The sequence below is a fragment of the Hyaena hyaena genome, unplaced genomic scaffold, assembly GCF_003009895.1.
Source record: "Hyaena hyaena isolate Hyena2069 unplaced genomic scaffold, ASM300989v1 scaffold_154, whole genome shotgun sequence".
NCBI classification, from domain to species: domain Eukaryota; kingdom Metazoa; phylum Chordata; class Mammalia; order Carnivora; family Hyaenidae; genus Hyaena; species Hyaena hyaena.
In genome coordinates this window covers 377,154-399,350 of record NW_024080786.1, presented here as the reverse complement: position 1 = coordinate 399,350, position 22,197 = coordinate 377,154, and the positions used below count along the sequence as shown (strand labels likewise).

Below are 22,197 nucleotides of genomic sequence, written 5' to 3'. Positions count from 1 at the left end.
TTACTTATTTTGTGTTTTAGATTCCACACATAAGTGAAGTCTTCCACCGTTTGCATTTCTCTCTGTGCCTTACTTCACTTAACATAATACTCTCAAGGTCCATCCAAGTTTCTACAAATGGCGAGGTTTCATCTTTTTTTAAACCTGAGTAGTATTCCATTGTATATATATACCACATCTTCGTTATCCATTCATCCATCGATGGACACCTTGGTGGTTTCTGTATCTTGGTTTTTGTGCAGAATGCAGCTATAAACATAAGGATACAAATATCTTTTCAAATTAGTGTTTTCTTTTTCTTTGAAATCATGTTGCTGTATCATATGGTAGTTCTATTTTTAATTTTATGAGGAAACTCCATACTGTTTTCCATAGTGGCTGTGCCATTTACGTTCCTACCAACAGTGCACAAGGTTTCCCTTTTCTGTGTGTCCTCATCAACAGTTACTGTTTCTTCTTTTTGATAATAGCCAATATGATAGGTGTAAGATAATATTCTGGTTTTTATTTGCATTTCTCTGATGATTAATAATGTTGAGCATCTTTTCATATGCCTGTTGGCCACTTGTATGTCTTTTTTTGGAAAAATGCTACTCAGATGCTCTATCCATGTTTTAATTGGATATTTTATTGTTGAGTTGTATGAGTTCTGTATATATTTTGGATATTAACCCCTTATTAGATATATGATTTGCACATATCTTCTCCCATTCAAGTAGGCTGCCATTTCCTTTTGCTGGCCATTTCCTATGTTGGTCAAGAGCTTTTTAGTTTGATGTATTCCGACTTGTTTATTTTTGCTTTCCTTTTGCCTTTGGAATCAGATCCAAAACAATATTGCCAAGAGCAATATCAAGGAGCATACCACCTATGTCGTCTTCTAGGAGTTTTTTTATAGTTTCTGCTCTTTTAAGTTTTTGATACATTTTGAGTTAATTTTTGCATTTGGGGCCAGGTAGTGATGGTGGCTTCATTCTTTTGCACATGGCTGTGGAGTTTTCCCAATACCACTTATTGAGGAGACTTTCCCCATTGCATATTCTTACTGCCTTTATTATAAAGTAATTAACCATATATGCATGGGTTTATTTCTGGATTCTCTTTTTGCTTTATGCCATATTCTCTATATTTTATGCCAATACTATTCTGCTTTGTTTTTTTTTTTTATTTGATTACTGTCATTTTAAAATATAGTTTGAAATCAGGTAGCTTGAGGTCTCCAGCTTTGCTCTTTATTCTCAAGATTGCTTTGGCTACTCAAGATCTTTTGTGGTTTCATATAAATTTTAGGATTGTTTCCTCCATTTCTATGAAAATGCCATGGGGTTTTCATAGGAATTGAAATGAATCTATAGATTGCTTTGGGTACTACAGACATTTTAGCAATATTAATTCTTCCATTTCATGAGCACAGGGTAAAAGAAACACTTTTGTCAATGAAGTTTTCCACATACAGGTCTTTGACTCCCTTGGTTAAATTTATGCTGAGATATTTTATTCATTTTGATGCAATTATAAATGGACTTGTTTTCTTGATTCCTCTCTGATAGTTCATTGTTAGTATGTAAAAAAACAACAGGTTTTTGTATATTGACTTTGTATTCTGCAACTTTATTGCATTTGTTTAACGGGTTTTTGATCTTTAGGGTTTTTAAATATATAAAATCATGTCATCTGCAAATGATGAGCTTTACTTTTTCTTTTCCAAACCAGATGCCTTTTGTTCCTTTTCCTTGCCTAGTTTCTTTGGCTAAGATTATCGATTCTATGCTAAATAAAAGTGATAAGAGCAAGCATCCTTCTCTTGTTCCTGATCTTAGAGAAACTGGGAAATGCTTTCATTTTTGTCACCATTGAGTATGATGTTAGTTGTGGGTTTGTCATAAATGGATGCTGAATTTTGCCAGATGCTTTTTCTGCATCTATTGAGATGATCATATGATTTTTAGCTTTCATTTTGTTAATGGGGCATATCACAATGACTGATTTGCAGATGCTAAACCATCCTTAGATGCTGGAATAAATCCCACTTGATCATGGTGTATGGTTTTCTTAATGTATTTTTGAATTTGGTTTACTAATATTTTGTTGGGGATTTTTACATCTATGTTCATCAGGGATTTGGGCTTGTAATTTTCTTTTTTCGTGGTGTCTTGTTTGGTATCAGGATAATGCTGGTCTCATAAAATGAGTTTTGAAGAATTCTGTCCTCTTCAGTTTTTTGGAAGACTTAGAGAAGGATAGGTGTTAACTCTTCTTTAAATGTTATGTAGAATTCACAGTGAAACCATCTGGTTCTGGACTTCTGTTTGTTGGGATGTGTTTGATTACCAAGTCAGTTTTTTTCTTAGTAATCAATCTATTCACATTTTCTGCTTTTTCACTATTCAGTCTTGAAAGACTGAATGTTGTATGTTTTTTAGGAATTTATCCATTTTTTTCAAGGTTGTCCAATGTTGGCATATAATTGCTCATAGTAGTCTTTTAAGATCCTTTGTATTTCTTTGTTATCACTTGTTACTTCCTGTCTTTAAAAAAATTTTTTTAATTTAAATCCATGTTAACATATAGTGTAATAATGATTTCGGGAATAGAATTTAGTGATTCATGGCTTACATAGAACATCTAGTGCACATCGCAACAAATGCCTTCCTTAATGCCCATCGTCAATTTTGCCCTTCCCCTTCTCCCCTACCCAACACCTTGCCAGCAACCCTCAGTTTGTTCTCTATATTTAAGAGCCTCTTATGGTTTGTCTCTCTCTCTCCCTCTTTGGTTTTATCTTATTTTTGCTTCCCTTCCCCTATGTTCATCTGTTTTGATTTTTAAATTCCACAAATGAGTGAAATCATAGGATAGTTGTCCTTCTCTGACTGACTAATTTCACTTAGCATGATACCCTCTAGTTCCATCCACGTTGTTGCAATAGGCAAGATTTCATTCTTTTTGATCACTGAGTACTATTCCATTGTGTGTGTGTGTGTGTGTGTGTGTATGAGTACTATTCCATCGTGTGTGTGTGTGTGTGTGTATATGTGTGTGTGTGTGTGTGTGTGTGTGTGTATATATACTTTATCCATTCATCAGTTGATGGGCATTTGGGCTCTTTCCATACTTTGGCTATTACTGATAGTACTGCTGTACTGCTATAAACATTGGGGCACATGTGCCCCTCTGTGTAACTTCCTGTCTTTTATTTCTATATTTATTTGGGCCCTCTGTCTGTCTTTAATTAATGTAGCTAAAGGTTCATCAATTTTATTTGTCTTTTCAAAGAACCAGCTCATAGTTTCATTGATCTTTTCTATTTTCTTTTTAATCTTATTTATTTCTGCCCTGAAATTTATTATTTCCTTTCTTTTTCTGACTTTGGGTTTCATTTGTTCCTGGTTCCTTTATGTGTAATGTTAGATTATTGATTTGAGATTATTCTTGTTTTTTTGAGGTAGGTCTGTATCACTATGAACTTGCTTCTTTTATCTGCTTTTGCTCTATCCCACAGGTTTTGGTGTGTTATATCTTCATTTTCATTTGTCTCCAGAGGTTTTTTAAATTTTTACTTAGATTTCTTTGTTGTCCCATTGGTTGCTCAGTAGCAAGTTGTTAAATCTCCACATCTTTGTGATTTTTCTTTTTTTATTTTTGTGTGATTGATTTCCTGTTTTCTACTATTGTGGTTTAGAAAGATGCTTGATAGGATTTCATTCTTCTTAAATTTATTGAGACTTGTTTTGTGGCCTAACTTGTGATCTGTCTTAGAGAATGTTCTGTGTGTACTTGAGAAGAACGTATGTTCTGTTACTTCTTGGTGGAATGTTCTATATATGTTTATTAAGTCCATCTGGTCTAGCATATCCTTTAAGGCTGATTTTTCCATATTTATTTTCTGTCCAGGTGATCTATCCATTAATGTAAGTGGTGTATTAGAGTCCCCTACTGTGATTGTATTGCTGTTGATTTCTCCCTTTTGGTCTGTTAATATTTCCTTTATATATTTAGGTGCTCCTATATTGAGTGCATAAATATTTACAAATGTTACATATTCTGGCTGTATTGATTCTTTTATCATTATGTAATGCCTATCTTTGCTTGATTAGCAGTGTTTTAAAGTTTGATTAGCAGTGTTTTAAAGTTTGTTTTGTCTGAGAAGTGTAGCCATCCCAGCTTGCTTTTGATTTCCATTTGCATGAAACATCTTTTTTATCCCTTCATTTTCAGTCTTTGTGTGTCCTTACATTTGAGATGAATCTCTGGTAAGCAACAGACAGATGGTTTTTGGTTTTTTTTTTTTTTTTTTTTTTTATCCTTTCAGCTTTTTTATGTCTTTTGGTTGAAGAATTTAGTCCATTTATGTTTAAAGTAATTACAGGTAGGTATGGGCTTATTGACATTTTGTTAATAGTTTTCTGGCTGTTTTGTAGTGACCTTCTGTTCCTCTCTTTTCTTGCTCTCTCTTCTTTTGGTTTGATGCCTTTCTTTAGTGTTATGTTTAGATTTCATTTTCATTATCCTTTTTGTATCCACTATAGGTTTTTGTTTTGTGATTACCATGAGGCATATATATATCACACTGTATGTATACTAGTCTCTTTTTAAAAAATTTTTAATGTTTGTTTATTTTTGAGAGAGAGAGACAGACAGACAGACAGATGGTGTGATTGGGGAAAAGGCAGTGAGAGAGGAGACACAGAATCTGAAGCAGACTCAAGGCTCTGAGCTGTTAGCACAGAGCCCGACGTGGGGCTCGAACTTGTGAACCACAAGATCATGACCTGAGCGGAAGTTGGATGCTTAACAGACTGAGCCACCCAGGCACGCCTATACTAGTCTGTTTTATGTTGATAACAAGTTATGTTTGAATGCATTCTAAAATTTTATGTTTTTACTACCCCCACCTTCAATTTTGTTTTTGATGTCACATTTTACGTCTTCTTATTCTGTGTATCCCTTAACTCATCATTGTAGTTTTACTGTTTTTAAACAGTAATTAAAAGAAGATTATCTTTTAATCTTCATGCTAGCTTTATAAGTCACCAGTCTACTACTTTTGCTATATATTTACCTTTACTGTTATGATTTTTACTTTCATATGTTATCTTGTTACTAACCACTGCCCTTTCTTTTCAGCTTAAGAAGTCCCATTAATATTTACTTTTAGGCCAGTTTAGCAGTGATGAGCACCTTTGGTTTTTGCTTGTTTGGAAAACTTTACCTCTCCTTCCATTCTGAATGGTAATCTTTAAAAAAAATTTTTCTTTTACATTTATTTATTTTTGAGAGACAGAGTAAGACAGAGCCTGAGCAGGGGAGGGGCAGAGAGAGGAGACACAGAATCCAAAGCAGGCTCCAGTCTCTGAGCAAGCATTCAGCACAGAACTCGACACGGGGCTCAAACCCATGAATTGTGAGATCATGACCTGAGCTGAAGTTGGACACTTAACTGACTGAGCCACCCAGGTGCCCCTCTGAATGATAATCTTGCCAGCTAGAGTATTCTTGGCTGGAAGATTTTGCTTTCAGCACTGAATATATCATTGCCATTCCCTTCTGGCCTGGAAAGTTTCTGTTGAAAAATCTGCTAATAGTTTCATGGAGTTCCCTTCTGTATAACGAGCTATTTTTCTCTTGCTGCCTTTAAGAATCTCTCTTTAACTTTGAGATTTTAATTATAATGTCTCTTGGTTTGAATCTCTTTGGGTTCATCTTATTTGGAACTCTCTGGGCTTCCTAGATCTGAGTGTTTGTTTCCTTCCCCTGATTAGAAAAATGTTTAGCCATATTTCTTCAAATAAGTTATGTCTCTTTCTTTCTCTTTTCTCCTTCTAGGAGAATTTTGTTCTGCTTGATGTTGTCCTATGAGTCCCTTAAGCTATCTTCACTTTTTTTCTTTTTGCCGCTCTGTTTGGGTGAGTTCTACTGCCCTGTCTTCCAGGTCATGTATCCTTTCTTCTGCTTCATCTGGTCTGCTGTTGAATCCATCCATTTTACTTTTCAATTCAGTTATTGTGTTTTTCAGCTCTGTGATTTCTTTTTTGTACTTTCTTATATTATCAGTCTCTTTATTGAAGATCTCTTTCTTCATCTATTCTCCCAAGATTGGTGAGCATCTTTATGACCATTACTTTGAACTTTTTATTAGGTAAGTGACTTCTCTCCATTTCATTAAGATTTTTTCTTTCATTACATATTTTTCTTGGAGTTTTGTCTTGTTATTTCATTTAGAACATATTCCTTAGTTTGTTTGACTCTCTCTGTTTGTTTCTTTATATTAGGCAAAACAGCTGTCTCTCCCAGTCTTGAAGAAGTGTTCACAGGAAGACTGGGGGTGTGTTTCTGTCTGCTGCCTGTGTACCCTGGGGGTGGTAGGCTGTTAAGAACTGTCTCTCCAGTTGTTTCAGTCCCATAGACCCCAGAAATGCAGGCCTCCTGACCACCAGAGCCAGATGCTTGTCAAGGGGCATCCCCTGTGCAGACTGCTTGTACCCACTTGCTCTGGCAGGGCCATAGGAGAGGGCAAGGCCCGGGCAAGCTCACTTGCCAGGTTTAGCAGGACTGGGGCCATAGGAGAGGGCAGGCCTGGGGTAAGGCTTCCCACTAGATTTAGCAGGGCAGAGCTGCAGGATAGTGCAGGGTCAGGGCAACTGGTGCTAGCAAGGAGAGGAAAAATGCAAAACTGATGCCTACCAGTGCCAACACTAGCAAGAGGGGAGAGTGCACAGTTGTACCTGTCCACACCCTTTTCCTCAGAGAGGATTCCAACAGATCCTTGTCCTTCCAGCAGATACTTTATGTCTAGCTTATGAATCTCTTTCACGTATGGTCTAGGTGTCCTTTAAGCTGCTTCTTTTATACTGGGTCCCAGGGTGAGTGAACGTATGGACAAACCCTTCAAAAGCCCTCTGTTTCCTTCAGCTGTTGGGTCTCCTGAAGGTGAGCCTCACTGGTTTTTAAAGCCAGACATTTTGGGAACTTGTCTGTCTAGTACAGATCCCAAGGGTTGGGTACCTGATGTGGAGCTCGAACCTGTTGCTCCTCAAGGATACACTTTATATTTGTGAGTTCATTCTTGCTTGTGGGTCACCCCAACATGGGTGGGGTTTTTGGCAATACTGCATCTCTGCCTATTATACCTGTCTCCATGTGGCCTTTTTATCCATTGTGGAGGAGCTGTTGAGCTAGTTTTCAGTTCTTTTTCAGAGAGAATTGTTCTATATGTAACTGTAGATTTGATGTGTTCTGCATATTCTTATACCACCATGTTGACCTGTCCACTCTGTGGTTGTTTCTTCAAAGAAAAGATTATGTAGAGCTTCTTAGACATATCTATAAACTTAAATGGTAAAAGAATTAATGTCTTTCCAAGTAAAAAAATGCAGAAAGTTTAACAATCTAAATAGACTGACCTATATGTAGTTTTTAAATATCTCTCCAGTAAGTACCTGTTTTTCTGTTTAAACTCTAACCAGAGCACTTACCTGCCTTATTATATTAACTCTTTCAGGGAGTGTAGACCACTGACTAGGTAAGTCATACAATTCAGGGTTGTTCAGCAGAAGGCTAGTGTAATCTTACTGTGTTGCAGATGTTCTTAGCCCTGTGTGAACATACCTCCTAAGAACATGTCCCTTTCTTTGATATCCTCCTTTCAGTCTGCATGGTGCTCTCACCTTAGTGTACAAGAGCTCTGTGAGGTATATTGGGCAGTTGTCGGGATCCCTTTTGTCATATTAGGAAACCAAGGAATGGGAAGGTTATGACCTATCCAAGATTACAAAGTCAGTAACAGTATAGGGCAACAAACCTAGAATCTTTCCACTCTTCCATGCTTCCTCTTTCAGCCTATGTGTGTACACAACAGTAGGTGCAGCAAGTGGCTCATTTGTTAGTTGGAGCATTTACTGACCCTAGAACCAAGATTTGTAGCTAGCCAGCTCCTTATACTGTGTCTTCCTCAGCAAGCTGAGTTTGCACATCTCTGAAGAGTTGTTTGGAAACAGCCTCTCCATCTCCCATCCCACGACTCATTGTGCTCCCAACTTGATGCTTGCATATGTATGTGAACACACATACATATGCATACAAGTTCAAAGTCCATGTATTTTACGTCAGAGGGGCTCATGATAGGTACACAGAGATTTTGACTCTTCCTTTACCTTTGTTAGAAGTATATGTAGTTTTATCTATTCATATCCTAACATCCTGGCATATATTTATGACTCAGCAATGAGCAAATTGTAGTTTAGTCTTAAGTTATCATGGTCGTAGGCTATTTTAGAAAGAACCATTAACATTTCCCATTGCTTTATAAAATATCTAAGAATGGTTGATGGTGTATGAGACAGAGTCACTGTCTGTAACTGTTCTTCCGGAGTCAGTCCTGGTGACACCTAATTCTGTGATTTTTATTTGTTTGGCTATTTTTTTTTAATGATTTGTGTTCTTTTATTTATTATTATTATTATTATTATTATTTTTTACAAATAGTTTATTGTCAAGTTGGTTTCCATATAACACCCAGTGCTCATCCCCACAAGTGCCCTCCTCCATGCCCATCTCCCCCCTCCCCCCCACAACCCCCAGTTCTCAGTTAGTTCGAGGCATTCAAGAGTCTCTCATAGTTTGTCTCTCTCCCTCTCCCCCACTGTTTGTTTGGCTATTTTAAATGCACATAGTTTGTACATCTGCTCAAGTTCCTGGTGTGGCCTTAAATTGAAATTAGAGTTTCATCAATCTCTGTAAGGAAAGACTTTATAATGAATGTTCAGATTGTGGTTGGAGGGAAATAGTTCCAAACTACAGGAGAAAACAGATCAAAGAAGAAAATAAACAGGAGACTTGGCAGGAGCAGGGCCAGGTCCCCCGCCTCTTTGTGGATTCTGCCCTTGGGGCAGGATTGTGAGGGCAGGAGGTTGAGCAGGCCTGATCCTGTGTGCAGCTCCTTGGCCTCAGGCACATCAGAGGCTTGGTGACATCTCAGTATTCCATCTTTTTTCTCCTGACTTTTGCTGTCCACTTTGGTTGGTTTATTTTCTCATTAAGAAAAAATTTATGTGACACAAGATTGAATGGAAGTGTTTACATTCTTTCTATTTCTCTTATATATAGATAACCTTCATTCAAAATGAGAATTGTTCTTTTATTGTGTCGTTTGTAATTCAATTCTAGAACAAAGAAATGACAAGTTAGTACTGAAAAATCGTAGCTTCCAAAACAGTTTTAATATCAGTGCTGCTTGCCTCTCTATAAAAATAAGCAAATTTGAAGAGAGAAATTTAGCAATTAGGAGTTTAGAAGTTAATTTTGGTGATTTGGTGAGTGAAACAAATTCCTCAAAGGTATTGTATAGAATAGTGTTATCTAACATAAGCATCAGTACAAGGAGCAGCAGGATGTCAGATGAGACCGTGTCCGTTTAAGACCATATAGCTGTGTATCATCATAATTTAATTTGAAATATTATATGTATCTTGGTGTCTATTATTTCAGATTACCAACTATATTTGGTTAGAATGTTTGATGTTCATATCTACATAGATAGGTAAACCTCTTTAAAGTTTTGGATCCACAGATAACTAGTGCTAACTAGTTTTTAAAATGGCATTTAACATATATAATTTACCAAATTTATCATGGGGAAAGTGAGAGAAGACCTAGTCTATAAAAGAAGTCATTGTTTCTCAGACCAGTTCTGTTTCTCATTATTTTTTTCTATTTTTTGTTTTTCAGTAGTTAATTCACTTCATGATTCAGAATTTAATAGGTGCAATAGGATATGCTTTCAGGTACACATTTCTCTTTCAGGAGGCAAGCAATATTTTCATCTCTAAGCCATTTTAATTTTGATGAACTTAGGTTAATTTTGACATATTGATGATAGTGGATACCTATATTTTACGTTTTATTTATGTTACTTGGCATAATTTTATTACCTGATCTTATTACCTAATCAAGAGCATATGATTGGTTCTATTTAACTCTTTCCTTATTGGGCATTTACATTTTTTGGTTTAATTTTGTTTTTCTTTTTTTTAATTTAATTTTTTAAATGTTTATTCATTTTTGAGAGACAGAGTGTGAGTGGCAGAGGGACAGAGAGAGAGGGAGACACAAAATCTGAAGCAGGCTCCAGGCTTTGGGCTGTTGGCACAGAGCCTGACATGGGGCTCAAACCAATGGACGGCAAGATCATGACCTGAGCTGAAGTCTGATGCTTAACTGACTGAGTCACCAAGGCGCCCCTAATTTTGTTGCTCTTTAAAGTAGCAAACATATTTGCATATTTGGTAAAACAGCAAAATATATTGGCATATTTGTAAAAATATACTTCTTTTCCATTGAAAAGTTACCATATTTTTATTTCACAATGTAAAACTTCTGCAATTCAGCATATTCAATTATTTTATTTGCTGTAAGCAGTTTTTTCCCTGTAAAAAGCTATTTTTAATGTAATAATATTACTTATAATCAGTAGAGCCTTAAAATAGAGGAGAAATGATATTTCTTATATTTGCGTTTCACAGTGGAAACAATTAAGAATGTGATAAAACCTGGGGCACCTGAGTGCCTCAGTTGGTTGAGTGTCTGGCTCTTGGTTTCAGTTCAGGTCATGATTTTGCAGTTTTGTAGGTTCGAGCCCCACACTGGGCTGTGCTTTGGTAGCGTGGAGCCTGCTTGGGATTCTCTCTCCCTCTCTCTCTTCCACTTCCCAACTCACACTGTCTTTGTTTCTCTCAAAATAAATAAATAAACTTAAAAATTAAAAAAAAAAAGAATGTACTAAAACATAATCTTTATTCTAGGTCACTGGATTTCTTACTAGAGCAATTGAAGTAACTGCAGATTTATTCTCCCATCTCACTGTCCCCAGTTTAGGTCGGTCTCAGAGTTTGGAAGAAAACAGCACATATTTGCCATGTATGTTTCCCTTTAAGTGTAATGAAATTTCCACAGGTTTAGACAATTTTTTTTTTTTAAATATTTTTATTTCTAGGAGAGCGAGAGAGACAGCGTGAGCAGGGGAGGGTCAGAGAGAGAGGGAGATACAGATTCTGAAATAGGCTCCGGACTCTGGGCTGGCAGTCAGCACAGAGCCCGATGCGGGGCTTGAACCCACGAACCGCGAGATCATGACCTAAGCGAAAGTCGGACGCCTAACCTACTAAGCCACCCAGGCGCCCCCACAGTTTTAGACAATTTAAATAGTAATTTTTATTTTAAAAAAAGTATTCAATATTTATGGATAGTATTTGCCTACATATTCCTAGGCCTATCATAAAATGTAAGTAAATTTTAATAAAATGTCAAAATATAAATATCATAAAATATAAAGTATGACATTTTATGGCATATACAGGCTATGCAATTGCTAGACGTTTTCCTTCTTCGAATACAGTAGAGTATGTAGGTGTGAGTCAAACCCACAGATACGTGCCTTGCTGCAGTGTCATTGCTTTGTTGTTTACAGGTTCACTTGTCAGATGTATATATAAATCCAAATCAGTTTAGGTTTGCATTCTGGGTAATAGATCTTCAAAGCACACAACAGCTAATGTGTTACACATTATATGTACACTCAGAAAGAAATGTGAAGAGTTGTTAAAGGAGTACAAACCTCAGTAAACTGACAATTATTTCCAGAAGGGTGTGGCAAGCAGGGGAGGAGGAAGTGTGGGCTGGGGGGGACTGCTGGCTGGAATACTCTTGCTCTGTCCGATGTTAGACTTTACTAATGATTAAAAACATGGAAGAACTTTGTATTTACTTAAATACGATGTCCGTATTTAATGTGAGGATCACCCAAAGTTTGACATCATCTGGTGGTGACAGGGTTTGGGGATTATAATCAAAATTTATGTTTCTGTTATTATTTTTCTTAATCTGCTTTAGTTTAGAATATAAGGTACATTTTCTCAAAGATGGTCTTGGCAACCATTATTTAAACAAGAGATTTCAGGAGAGTAGTAAACTTTTTCAATTGTTTTGGTCTTTAACACTAGCTACGGGAGCAATTACTTGGATTATCATTTTAACATAATTTTTCACCCAGCAATCCTTTTGAAAGTATTGTTTGCTTAGATTGAAACATTGAAATGCTTCCTTCTGCCTGCAGTGCAGCAGATTAAAAGAGAGGGGAACACAGGCAAATCAACATATAAAATTGGGTCACTTATCATTTGGGGACTTGTGTGCCATTGGTCTGGATTGTCAACTTGGGAGCTCCAGGAGACCCCGAGAGAGACAGCAAATTGCTCGACCCGCATGCTTGGTGGACAAAAAGGGGATTAGGGCCCTGGGGGGTCCAAGGACAGTAAGCTGCCCACTAAGTAGAAAGGAGTCTCATGTCAGTGTTGGCAGTTGTGAATCGTGGACGGGAGTGAGGAGTCAGGATTGGAGCAGGCAGAGTTAAGGGGTTTCTGGCTCCGGCCAATTAGCAGAATGGCCGAGACCCGCTGCCTCATGGAGGCACGACTGGAAGGACTGTGGGTTTTAGATAAATGAACAGGGATGTGGGTGAAGCCAGAGTGTTGAAGTGTCATTGAATGCTGCGCATGGGTTTTATGGGTATTGTTTGCAATATTCCTATACCTGTGGAACTGTAGTGCCCCAGTGAGGCCTTTCCTGTTTCCTCATTCACATGTGACTTGCTGTTGCATGAAGTTATAATTATAGAATCTAGTTATGACTATATGAATATGGTTATGATTGTGTAATAAAAACAGCTACAGTTCAGATGAAGATGTGCAAATGAGATTTTTTTCACTTCATGGAGATATACATATATTTATTTATATTTTAACAGCTGTATTTTTATGTATCCATACACACACACACACACACACACCCATACACATTTTTTTTCTTTCTTATAGAAAAATTTGTAGCCGTTTTGTTAAACATTCCTTTCCCCCCCTCTACTAGTTAACAGATTTGAGATGCAAATACACCCTCATTATCCAAATTCAAATCCCTGTCAGTCACCACCATTGTGGAGTGTGGCTTTGATTTGCCAGTTTTGTACTCATGGTAACTAGATGTTCCATTTCCCAGCAGAGTTTTTCTGGTTTTGCCTTAATACTGAAAGTGTCTTTCTACATTCTCTCCTTTTAGCTGTGTATCTGTCTCAAGAGTTTTGCTCAGGATAATACATTTTAGAATTGGAACCATGGAAGACTTTTCCCCTCTGACTTAAGGCACTTCTGTGGGGGCAAAGTTGTGTTAATTGCTTTACAATCCAAGGAAATGGAAACCGGTGGCTGAGCTAAAGAAAATGATTGCTAAGAAAAGAAAACAAAAAAAAACAAAAACAAAAAAAAAAACCCCAAACACCTCGAGAATTATAGATCCAAATTTTACCTCCAACTTACATAATATACCAACCACTCTTCTACCATCTCTTTTCCTTTCATTGGGGAGCTCCCCACTGCCTCATCTGACTTCACTTTTGTTTTCCAAATGAGTTTATTAGTTTTGCCATTTTGGGTGCTGAGTTGACTCTGGAAAAACTGGTCTGAGAAATAATACTCTTGACATTTCAAATCGAAACAAACCCACACATAGATTGACTTGAATTTGGGACCATTCTGGTGGGCCCCTCCATTACTGGCCAAAGTGTGGGACTCTCATTCTTCTGTGAAGAGGGTAGTGTAAAGTGGTACCATGTAGAGGCTTTTCTGGATTTTTCTTGGTGACACTGTCAGTCGGTCTCTGATTTGGAAATCTGCTTCTATCTCTCCTCCCTTGCCTACAGGCTGGCGGCTCTCAAGTCATCTTTACTAATCCACTGGAGATAGTAAAGATTCGCCTGCAGGTAGCTGGAGAAATCACCACAGGACCCAGGGTCAGTGCCCTGAATGTACTCCGGGACCTGGGACTTTTTGGTCTGTACAAGGTGGGTAGATTCCCTTGGGTTATCTCAGTAGAGAGCTTATAATGTACTCAATAGAATCATGAAAGAATGTGGAAACCAGGCTTCTCCTCCCCAAACTGGAAAAGCAATTTTGTCCAGCAGGGTAGTCCCTTGAGTGCAAACTCAGACAAAAAGAAAAAATCAGGACACTTCTATTAGAGGCACTGGGATATACAAACACACTCTCCTGTTGTCATCTTGAGGCTTTTATGACGCTGCCAGCAGGGAGGCCAGCACTGCGGACCTGCTGGCTTTAGGCTCACAGCCTTTTATTTGACCGCAGGTTTGGGAAAAGTTTCTTTGGTGTTCTCTTTGGGCTGTTTTAGGACTTCAAAATAGTCTTATGTTTATTTTGAGTCTGAGCTATCTCTATTGTTATCTTCCCAGTAGGAGCTTCTGTTTGTCTTAATAATTTGACCACAGTGAAACAGTAGTAGAGTTTGGTAGAATTCAGGTCTTTAAGAAGTTAAGTGGTAGGATTTGTCAATAATGAATTCCATTAAAAAAGGAAAAAAAACCCAGAGTGTACTATACTTTCGCAGAATGCCAGTCAACAGATTCCTTCCCTGCAGGTATACTTACTCCCATCATTACAGATCAGATGTAATGGAGCAGAAGCTATTATTTTTCTTAAACAAGGAAGAGTATTTCTTTCCATTCTTTTGGCTGGTATAAGAGGGGAATACGTAAATTTAGCTGCTATTAGACAACCGTGTTTCCACAGCATCTGATTTATTTATAGATCTATCACTGTAGAAATGTGTAAATTGGCTTCTGGAGCTGCAAATTAGAAATGAGAATTTCTCTAGATTAGATTCACACAGGTACAGGGCTCTTAGGAGACCAGTAAACCAATGATGCTTGAATCTTGGGAGAGTTCTGTATGCATTCCCTCCCTTCCACCCCCAATTTCCATCCTTTTTTGGAATTCCTTTTGAGAGCTAAATTTATTGATACTGTTTCTGTCTGTATCATCCTTCAGAGTCCTTGCAATTATTTTTTGTTTAATGTTTGAGTTTGTCTTTTGAAAACAGAACCATTAGGGAAACAAGTGCCGAAGATGGCGTATTTGGCTGGCTAGAGAAAGCCCTGGGCAGTAGAATAGCATGGGCTACTGACCAAGCTGAGGAAGGCATTTATTGTGAGCTTTCTACTCCTGGGGAAACTTCTGCTATAATAATTTGCCCTAGTTTCCCCCACTCCTCTGCTGTTCAGGACATGGGGACTGAGGAGGGAATATTGGTGGTTTCTTTTTTCCCCTTCCGTAGAATAGTCACCTTTCTTTTCCTCTGCCATTGTCTATAGCTTCTTAACTGGTACTCCATGGGTTGTAAGCTGTGTAGATTGAATTGGTGAATTGCTAGGCTTGTGGGCTGCCTTTGCTGATTACTTTGGAATCAAGCTATTAACCTTGGGTTTCTAAGTCTGTTGCCACTCATGCCCCTCCCCATCACATCCACCAAAGCCACATGGAACAAGCAGACTGGAAATTTGAGAATTAAAATTTTTTAACCTTGAAATCTGAATCTGTATTGGAAATGCCAGAAAATTCTTAGTTGTCAGGATAACATCATTACCCAGTTAACAAACCCTAGGACTCCAGGGTCCACATGCCTTTCTCAAACTTTGAGCCATGTATATTTGCCTATGCCCCTTTCACCTGCCCCCCACTCCCATTTCCATTCCACATCAGTCCCCATGCTGAGGGAATACCTAATGCTTGTCACCCTGGATCCCTTACGGGCATTCATGGCCCTGTTTACATAACTGTTTTGCACTATTTCCTCACTTGTGACAGGGTGCCAAAGCATGTTTCCTCCGAGACATTCCCTTCTCTGCAATTTATTTTCCTGTTTATGCTCATTGTAAACTACTTCTGGCTGATGAAAATGGACACGTGGGAGGTGTAAATCTCCTTGCAGCTGGAGCCATGGCAGGTAACTACAATTTTCTTTTTTAAACCAAAGAACCCTTCCCCCACTCTCTTTAAGAAGTACGGAATCTCTCTGTACTGTCCGCCTTTATTTCTGGAAGGGTTATTGTTTGTATCTGACTGTTTAAATATGATCGCTTTTTTTCCTTTGTGGGATGTGCTGTAATTCTGATGAGAGTTAATTACATTTGCATAATGTGGATAAACAGCATAATGCAGCTTAGCAACTTGGAGCCAAATTAAATCTGCCCATCTAAATTGGGCTTTCATCATTAATGTGCGCCTCCTATACCCCTGAAACCTTGGGTGTAGCCAAGCTAAGCATTAAGGTGGAAAAGTTCGTCATCAAATTGGTTGCTTCATTGTACCTCATGATGCCCAGGTCTAACCTGCCTCACTTGCTATTTCTGCATGTTGGAGTCCCCCATGAATTGGCTCGAAAATTGAGCTTTCCTCATGATACTGTCAGGTTCCTTCTACCATCATTCTATTTACATCAAAGTAAGCAGTACTTCCCCAGCAAACTACCCCATACTCAAATTGGCATCTCTTCTCTGTCCTTTAACAATACTTTAATAATACTTGTTTGCATAAGTTTTATCTTCTGTACTAGGCTGGGAGCTTTTTGCGGGGAGGAGTTTTATGCTTTTCATCCTTACCATCCCTTCATGGCCAGCATAATAATAATAGGAGCCCAATAAATGTCAGTGGAACAAATGAAAATCTTCATCTGATCTAAGATCCCAAATTAGACACAAAAGAAATTCCATTTGAAAGAGGAGCCTAACACATGCAGGAAGGTACTAAGATGTTTCCTTCTGATTGCACAGGCCTAGCCTTCCTCCTGAAGGAGCTGACTGGGGATAGAAGGGGAGGCCTAGGTGTCCTTGGCTGCACCAGCACTCACACATGACAGAGGAAGGAAACATGTGTTTGCTCTCCATTACTGCTGGTCAGGGATAGAAAGGTGAAGGTGAACACAAACCCAAACGGAGTCCCCACATGCTGGTGTAGGTCTGGCTCCTGGACTCATGGTGCTATATAGCTCTCACTGGATTCGTTCTCCGCTGGTATCCTGGCCATACAGCAGAACAGCTTGAGAACTTCCTGAAGTGTGGGGTGTGTACAGTGGGGTTCTGAGGGCATTGAGATGGACCATGTTCTTGTTCTTGCCCTTGGTTATAGGGAATGACTTGTGATGGTTAAAAAAAACTCCCAGGGAGCTCTGAGTCCTTATTTGGGGTCCATCAAATCCCATGTCCTCTGGCAATTGCTATTTCAGTCAGTTGCACATTTGAAAGCCAGAAAAGCTACCTGCTCTGTCTTGGCACTAAGTGCTCATCCAGCCTCTTTTGGGTACTCACCAAAGGCTCCCAGTTTTAAATGGGGCCGGCAAAATTCCCTCCAAACTTCTGCCTGTGCTTTCCAGTCAGCAGCAAAAAACAGCCAAAGAACAGTCTATTTGTGGACAGGCATTTTGCCAGCAATTGATGGAACCAAGGAAACATTTCCATGGAACTGTCAGCACCAACGTCTTGCCCACAGATACTCGATGTCAAGTTTTCATAATGGGAGATGATTTTTTCTAATTTTTTCCAGTAAAGCCTTGCTGGCATACCCTGAGAACATTTAGAATTCAGAACATTCCAAAGACAGATAATTTTCCTTGTTTCATCTGAATACAGTGCAGGGCCACGTGGAGGGAGAGGTATTTGCATCCTCCTATAACACAGGCTCCCGCAGAATCTGCTAGTGATGATTCAGTGATATTCAGGCCAGATTGACTATCTTCCCCCTGAGGAAGGTTATCTTGCTCCTTTTTTCCTGCTTTGTTTTATAAGTGAAAGACATGGTTGTGAAATCCATTTTGGATGTCCCACTGCTGATCAATCTCAGCGTGACCTCAGGGAGCTCACACACAGGGGATAGATAATAAGGCCTTTTGATGATCAGTTCCCATATTGTTCCTTAACTGGTTGCCGGGCCGCCTCTACTCCACTTGTAATGACTTCTGTCATGTAAGCATGTCTGAAAGGAGTCCCAGTCAAATCTTAAGTCAGCCCCTCAAACAGGTGAGTAGATAGGAATACTGACAGTCACCTTGCACAGCAAGGTGACAAGAATCAGCAAAACCCACCGATGTTGTCAGGTACATTTAGCATCTCATTAGATGGACAGTGTGCTCATTCCTTTTATATACATAAATACTTGTGTCATTTACCAAAAGAAGGAGGTAAAATAATCGAAACCTAAAGAATAATATTGCTGCATTTTTTTCTCTCACAGTTCTTTTTTTTTTAAATTTTAATGTTTATTTGAGAGAGAGAGAGATTGAGAGACAGAGTGTGTGTGAGCAGGGGAGGGGCAGAGAGAGGGAGACACAGAATGTAAAGCAGGCTCCAGGCTCTGAGCTGTCAGCACAGAGCCCGACGCGGGGCTCGAACCCACAGACCATGCATTGTTTTCCTCTCACAGTTCTTTGGGATCATACAGTGTAGAGTGATTTTCCTAATTCATAAGGAAAAAGATTTTGTTCTGTACTGAAGCAGTTAATAGGCTTTTGTGTCCTTTTTTCTCTGAGTGCCCAAGCATCTATTTTAGAAACTTTCAGTTAGAGCGGTAAAAGTTGCTAATTCTATTATTAAACGTTAGCAGTATTTCTGTTCTTTATAAGGTAGTTTGGGTGACTTACATATGCCTTTCCCCTTAAAGGTGTGCCTGCTGCTTCTCTGGTGACCCCTGCTGATGTCATCAAGACAAGATTGCAAGTGGCCGCCCGTGCTGGCCAGACGACATACAGTGGTGTCATTGACTGTTTCAGGAAGATACTCCGGGAAGAGGGGCCCTCAGCATTTTGGAAGGGGACTGCAGGTAGGGGCTAGGGCCACACACAGTGGCTGTCTGGTGTTGGGGACCTGCTCCCGTTACTCACCGGTCGGCTTTGCCACAGTCATGTTAAGTATCCCCACTCCTGTCTTTTTCAGCCCGAGTGTTTCGATCTTCTCCCCAGTTTGGTGTTACCTTGGTCACCTATGAACTTCTCCAGCGGTGGTTTTACATTGATTTTGGAGGCCTGTAAGTGTAACTGTTCAACTCCTTATGAAAGAAAGCACCAGAATCAAAATAGGTGTTTGGCCTACAAAGGCACTTTTGGAACTATTAGAAACTAGTACGACAGAGAATTCTACAGGACCAATGCATGCATTCATTCATTCATTCATTCATTAATGTTTTATTTATTTCTGAGAGAGAGATAGCATGAGCAGGGGAGGGTCAGAGAGAGAGGGTGACACAGAGTCTGAAACAGGCTCCAGGCTCTGAGCTGGCTGTCAGCACAGAGCCCAACTGTGGGGCTCGAACCCACGAACCGTGAGATCAAGACCTGAGCTGAAGTCAGACGCTTAACTGACTGAGCCACCCAGGCGCCCCAGGACCAATGCATTAAAACAAACAGTGGGCTTGGGGTACCAGGGCGTCCCAGTTGGCTAAACATCTAACTCTTGATCTCACTCTGGTCTTGGTCTCAGGGTTGTGAGTTCAAGCTCTGTGTGGTGCTCCATGCTGGGCATGAAGCCCACTTAAAAACAAAAAACAAAAAAACAGTGGGCTTGAGAAGCTCCAGTATTAGGGGAGTAAGACCTTGGTAGGGGGACATCATACACAGTATTAAGCAGTTACTTGGGGAAAGTGAAGGCAAGCAGCAAATTAAAATGTTATGTGAATAAATTATCTTTTTTTAGTGTAAGCAAATACAGAGCTTCATGGATTTAGGTCCTTATTATTTGAATTTTATTATATGGCCTTTCCACCAGAAGTGATGTAAATTTCTATTAGTAACACTTTAATGAACTTTGTTTTAAAGACTCCATCAAGCCCTTTCATACCTCCAAGACTTCATTACTCATCATAATTTATTATTAGATAGGTATAGGTGTTCTTGGAGCTAACAAACAGGAAAAAGGGTTCAAAGAGAGGTTATGCCTATGGACGTAATCACCGGTGAGATCTAGGTCAGAAATTGGGCCACTTGAAGCCTGTGCTGGGAAGAAAAGGAATTACTTGTTGAATCTGCTGGGGGCTCGGGGGCAAGGTTGTACCCGAAGCAAGCAATTATCAACTTTTCAGCAGATAATCAAATCCCATATCTGGGTCTTCACCTCATAAACCTTTGACCCCCTTTCTTGCTCAAAGGCCAAATAGGAAATTAGCTGTTGAATCAAGAAGTACATGGACTTGCACAAAGGAAGTAAGAATAGCAGTCTCACAACTCCAGGCTTTTCTATGCTTTCAGATTGTGTAAAAGTAAGAATTCTATCTATTTCTCTTAAAATTTAGTAATACTTTAGGAGTCTACTATTTAAAAAGTTAGCTTTTTAAACTATGTCAGAATAAAAGAAAACGTAAACTTTTTATGACTAATTTATGCTTAGTGCAGAAAATTTGGAAAATAGAAAAGTATAAAAGAAAAAGTCACTCATGGTCCTACTACCCAGAGAGTGTTAATATTTAAGTGTATTTTCTTCCGATCTTTTTTCTGTGCATCTATTTATAAACTGAGACCACCAAAAAAAAAAAAAAAAAAGTGAATGTGCTGCTTTCAAAGCAGCTATAAATCATAAGGAAAGTCGCATAGAAGAACCAGGAAATATTCGGACAAACACTTCTCTTTGTGGCACATGGGTGAGGCTGCAAGTGTTCTCCATTCCTTATGTGCCGTCCTCATCAGTCTTGAGTGCACTAACCATTAGCTTTTTTCGCTCAACAGCAAACCCTCTGGCTCAGAACCAACACCTAAGTCACGCATCGCAGACCTTCCCCCTGCCAATCCTGATCACATCGGTGGATACAGACTTGCCACAGCCACTTTTGCTGGCATTGAAAACAAGTTTGGCCTTTATCTCCCCAAATTTAAAGCTCCTAGTGTTGCTGTGGTTCAGTCTAAGGCAGTGGCGGTGGCAGCTCAGTGATGAGACAACCACTGTGTGTGGCAAATGGTTGCCCCGGAGAGAGGGGCCTGGAAGAGCAGCCCTGTAATGTATCCAGTCAGCTGCATGGTGCTGACTGAGCTGAGGAGTCCAACTATTCTTTCTATAGGACATATACATATATTTGTTTATAAAGTAATCATTTGCCAGGAAAAGCAACAATGCAGTTTCAAGCTTTAGTCTTAAGTGTTGAAATGTTTTCTAAGCCTTGGCATGAATTAGTGTTCTAGACTGCTTTGCACAGCTTGCACTTATAGTGACTGTACATATTGTACATCTTTGTACAGAGACATCTTGGCACCTCATCCCAACAAATCACGTTTATAGAATGTAATGCAGTTCCAAGTGGCTTGAAATGTACAGAATGTTTTGAAAGTGTTTTATTAAGAGTCACACAACAATAAATGTATTAAAATTAAATTCATTCTCTTATTGGTGACTTATGGAAATAAAGCATCAATATTGGATGTATTTAATTCCCAGCTGGTTTTCCATTCTGGAATAAAAAGGTATTTGCTGATAGGAGGCATAATGAGGCCAAGTGCTTACACCATTGAATAAGAGAACGTTTGGAAAAGATGCATGCTAGTGGATGCCAGAGGACCAGGCTAATGACTTGTGTGTGCTGATGTGTTTCCATTTGTATTTAATCTGTGTGTAGATTCTCCTCTGTTCATCATTCAGAAGGCATTTCCTAGACAGCTCCTCTCCTGTCAGTGTGCATACGGAAACAGGGACGTCTCCAGCATTACTGGCTTAGTTTTGCTTTCCTCTGACACAGCAAGGCAAGGGCCTAGCTTTCAAGACTAAAGGATACTTTGGCAATTTTCCTTCATATGGACATGTTTCCAATCAAAAATAAAATGCACACCAAAATGTATGCATGTAGTTGGATTTTCCTTCATAAATACTCTGATAGTGCTTTTTATTTTGACTCACTACTAGTTCCAAAGAACTCATGATCAGGTTTCCCTCTCTCCCTCTTCTATAGGAAAGTATTTGATTTGGAAAGGGCTATGGGAGTGAGGGGAGGGAAGAAGAAAAAGAGAAGCTGTATCTTCGGATTTTTAGTGGGGTCTAGGTTCTTCCTTATGAATCCAAATCCAAACTACTTATTCCAAAAGTCACTCACCCAGGATGTGATTACTAATTTAGATCGAAACATGCATCTTGACAGCCACATCTACACTTTGTGATGGTTGTGATTTGGTGTGTACATCAGAATTTACTTTAGCAAAGTGCTTTGGGAAAACATTATTGCTGTTGCCAAAGAGCCGGGATAGGAGAATGTATGCAAATATTTTCAAGGGACAAACTTGGAGATAGACCAAGCCACTTAGTATCCTACACAGCACTCATTACTTGATGGCTGA

General features: G+C 39.0%; 1 protein-coding gene across 2 annotated transcripts in view; it reads left to right on the top strand.

Moving 5' to 3' along the window:
- The window catches only part of SLC25A12 (solute carrier family 25 member 12), a 108,453-nt gene extending 86,749 nt beyond the window's left edge, over positions 1 to 21,704 (top strand). For both annotated transcript variants that reach the window (XM_039239183.1, XM_039239184.1), the window contains 5 exons: positions 13,748 to 13,888; positions 15,705 to 15,843; positions 18,552 to 18,710; positions 18,824 to 18,914; positions 20,605 to 21,704. In XM_039239183.1, the coding sequence (XP_039095114.1) occupies positions 13,748 to 13,888; positions 15,705 to 15,843; positions 18,552 to 18,710; positions 18,824 to 18,914; positions 20,605 to 20,806 (732 nt within the window). In that variant the 3' untranslated portion in view covers positions 20,807 to 21,704. The remainder of the gene's footprint in view (positions 1 to 13,747; positions 13,889 to 15,704; positions 15,844 to 18,551; positions 18,711 to 18,823; positions 18,915 to 20,604) is intronic.
- Positions 21,705 to 22,197: the final 493 nt, after the last annotated feature.